At 41.3% G+C, this 3,579-nt stretch overlaps 1 protein-coding gene across 1 annotated transcript; it reads left to right on the top strand.

Moving 5' to 3' along the window:
- Nucleotides 1–2,135: 2,135 nt before the first annotated feature.
- On the top strand, nt 2,136–3,153 carry LOC308492341 (large ribosomal subunit protein uL10). The gene has a single exon (XM_081037189.1). The coding sequence runs from the start codon at nt 2,193–2,195 to the stop codon at nt 3,144–3,146; it is 954 nt and encodes a 317-aa protein (XP_080893315.1). The 5' UTR covers nt 2,136–2,192; the 3' UTR covers nt 3,147–3,153.
- Nucleotides 3,154–3,579: the final 426 nt, after the last annotated feature.

Genomic DNA, 3,579 nt, shown 5'->3' with positions numbered 1-3,579 from the left:
AGAGTTAACCAAGTTTATTATTTGGAAATGCTGAAAAGGTTGCATGAAAAAGTTAGACAACTGAACTTTTCATTAAAAATTCATGGCTCTTGCTTCACAACAATGCACCAGCTCACACGGTGCATTTTTAGGCAGTAAACAAGTAACTGTCTTAGAACTGTGAGGGAATTTTTAGGCAGTAAACAAGTAACTGTCTTAGAACACCCTCCCTACACACCTGATCTAGCCCTGAATCACTTTTTTCTTTACCTGAAGATAAAGGAAATATTGAAAGGAAAACATTTTGATGACATTCAGGACATCAAGGGTAACACAACAGTTCTGATGGCCATTCTAGAAAAAGAGTTCCAAAGTTGCTTTCAAGGTGGACTAGGTGCTGGCATCAGTGCGTAACTTCCCAAGTGGAGTACTTCAAAGGTGACCATAGTTATATTCAGCAATGAGGTATGTAGCACTTTTTCTAGGATGAGTTCACAAACTTAATTGTCCGACCTCATGTATGTATGCATATATATATATATGTATAGCGTATACATACACTAGTATATATGTGTGTGCGTGTGTGTGTGTGTGCATTATTTACCCTTCTCACCCACTGTTATGCTGAAAATAGTCCGAGAAGGACGTCAACTTAACATTTGCTTTTACTCAAGACTACATTCAGCAAATTAATTCTTCCTCCAGTGCAGAAAATAAGTAAATCAATTACCTTTGCTGAAATGTGGCTATTTTGAATGATTTTTGGAAAAACTCAGGTCATTCTAGAGAGATGTCTGAAACAGCTGCAAAAAGTTAAGAGCAATAATAAACCTCTATGCACCCAACATAGGAGCACCTAAATATATAAAACAGATATTGACTGACCTAAAGACAGAGCTTGACAGTAACACTATCATAGTAAGGGACTTCAACACACCTCTGACAATAAGGGCAGGTCTTCCAGACAGAAAATCAATATGGAAACAACAGCCTTAAATGACACATTGGACCACTTGGATTTAATGGATATTTCCAGAGCATTCCCCCCAAAAGCTGCAGAATACACGTTCTTCTCAAGCACACATAGAACATTTTCCAAGATAGATCATAAGTTAGGCCACAAAACAAGTTTTGATAAATTTAAGAAAATTGAAATCATTCCAGTTGTCGTCTCTGACCACAGTGCTATGAAATTATAAATGAACTACAGGAAAAAAACTGGAAGGCACACTAATTCATGAAGGCTGAAAAACATGTTACTAAATAATGAATGGGTCAACCAGGAGATCAAGGAAGAAATCAAAAGACATCTCGAGACAAATGAAAATAAAAAACACGACAACCAAAATATATGGAATGCCGCGAAAGCAGTCCCAAGAGGGAAATTCATAGCATTGCAGGCCTGCTTAAAGAAACAAGAAACATCACTAATCAACAGTTTATATTCACACTTAAGGGATCTGGAAAAAGAACAGCAAAATAAGCCCAAAAGGAGTACAAGGAAGGAGATAATAAAGATCAGAGCGGAAATAAATGAAATAGAAACCAGAAAAACAATACAAAAGATGAATGAATCCAAGAGCTGGTTCTTAGAGAAGATAAACAAAATCGACAAACCTTTAGCCAGACTCATTAAAAAAAAAGAGAGAGAAGACCCAAATTAATAAAATCAGAAATGAAAGACGAAAAGTGACAACAGACACTGTAGAAATACAAACAAATTTAAGAAATTACTATGAGCAACTATATGCCAACAAATTTGACGATCTGGAAGAAATGGACAATTTTCTAGAGGCGTACCACATTCCAAGGCTAACTCGAGAAGAAACAGAAAACCTGAATAGGCCGATTACCATTAGGGAAATTGAATCAGTAAGCGACAATCTCCCAATAAACAAAAGCCCTGGACCAGATGGCTTTACAGGTGAATTTTATAAAACGTTCAAAAAAGAATTATCACCTATTCTCCTCAAGCTTCCAAAAAAATCCAGAAGGAGGGAAGGCTCCAAACACATTTTACGAAGCCACTATTACCCTGATCCCAAAACAGACAAAGACACCACAAAAAAGAAAACTATAGGCTGATATCTCTAATGAACATATATGCAAAAATCCTCAATAAAATATTAGCAAACTCTTCCTCTCGCCAGGCGTCCTCGTGAGAGTGACATCGTCTTTAAACCCTGCGTGGCAATCCCTGACGCACCGCCGTGATGCCCAGGGAAGACAGGGCGACCTGGAAGTCCAACTACTTCCTTAAGATCATCCAACTTCTGGATGATTATCCAAAATGCTTCATTGTGGGAGCAGACAATGTGGGCTCCAAGCAGATGCAGCAGATCCGCATGTCCCTGCGCGGGAAGGCAGTGGTGCTGATGGGTAAGAACACCATGATGCGTAAGGCCATCCGAGGGCACCTGGAAAACAACCCGGCTCTGGAGAAACTGTTGCCTCATATCCGGGGGAATGTAGGCTTTGTGTTCACCAAGGAGGACCTCACTGAGATCAGAGACATGCTGCTGGCCAATAAGGTGCCAGCTGCTGCCCGTGCTGGGGCCATTGCTCCTTGTGAAGTCACTGTGCCAGCCCAGAACACTGGTCTGGGGCCCGAGAAGACCTCCTTCTTCCAGGCTTTAGGCATCACCACTAAAATCTCCAGGGGCACCATTGAAATCCTGAGTGATGTGCAGCTGATTAAGACTGGAGACAAAGTGGGAGCCAGCGAAGCCACCCTGCTGAACATGCTCAACATCTCCCCCTTCTCCTTTGGGCTGATCATCCAGCAGGTGTTTGACAATGGCAGTATCTACAACCCGGAAGTGCTTGACATCACAGAGGAAACTCTGCATTCCCGCTTCCTGGAGGGTGTCCGCAATGTTGCCAGCGTGTGTCTGCAGATTGGTTACCCAACCGTTGCATCGGTACCCCATTCGATCATCAATGGATACAAGCGGGTGCTGGCTTTGTCTGTGGAGACTGATTACACCTTCCCACTTGCTGAAAAGGTCAAGGCCTTCTTGGCTGATCCCTCTGCATTTGTGGCTGCTGCCCCTGTGGCCGCTGCCACCACTGCTGCTCCTGCTGCTGCTGCTGCCCCAGCCAAGGTTGAAGCAAAGGAAGAGTCGGAGGAGTCGGACGAGGATATGGGATTTGGTCTCTTTGACTAATGCCCAAAAAGCAACCAACACAGCCAACTTTATTTGTGAAACAAGGAAAATAAAGGCATACTTCTCTTAAAAAAAAAAAATATATTAGCAAACAGAATTCATCAATACATTAAAAAGATCATACACCATGATTAAGTGGGATTCATCCCTGGTATGCAGGGATGGTTCAATCTCTGCAAATCAATTAATGTGATACACCACATTAACAAAATGAAAAATAAAAATCACATGATCATATCAATAGATTCAGAAAAGCATTTGATAAAATCCAGCAGGCATTTATGATAAAGGCCCTTAAGAAAGTGGGAATAGAGGGGTCATATCTCAACATAATAAAGGCCATATATGATAAATCCACAGCTAACATCATACTCAATGGGGAAAAGTTAAAACCATTCCCCTTAAGATCAGGAACAAGGCAAGGTTGCCCACT

Source organism: Rhinolophus hipposideros, assembly GCF_964194185.1.
Source record: "Rhinolophus hipposideros genome assembly, chromosome: 3".
Lineage (NCBI taxonomy): Eukaryota > Metazoa > Chordata > Mammalia > Chiroptera > Rhinolophidae > Rhinolophus > Rhinolophus hipposideros.
This window is presented reverse-complemented; position numbering and strand designations above follow the sequence as displayed.

Bases quoted from the DNA above. Each gene is read 5' to 3' on its own strand.
- LOC308492341 (XM_081037189.1), top strand. From the start codon at position 2,193: ATGCCCAGGGAAGACAGGGCGACCTGGAAGTCCAACTACTTCCTTAAG.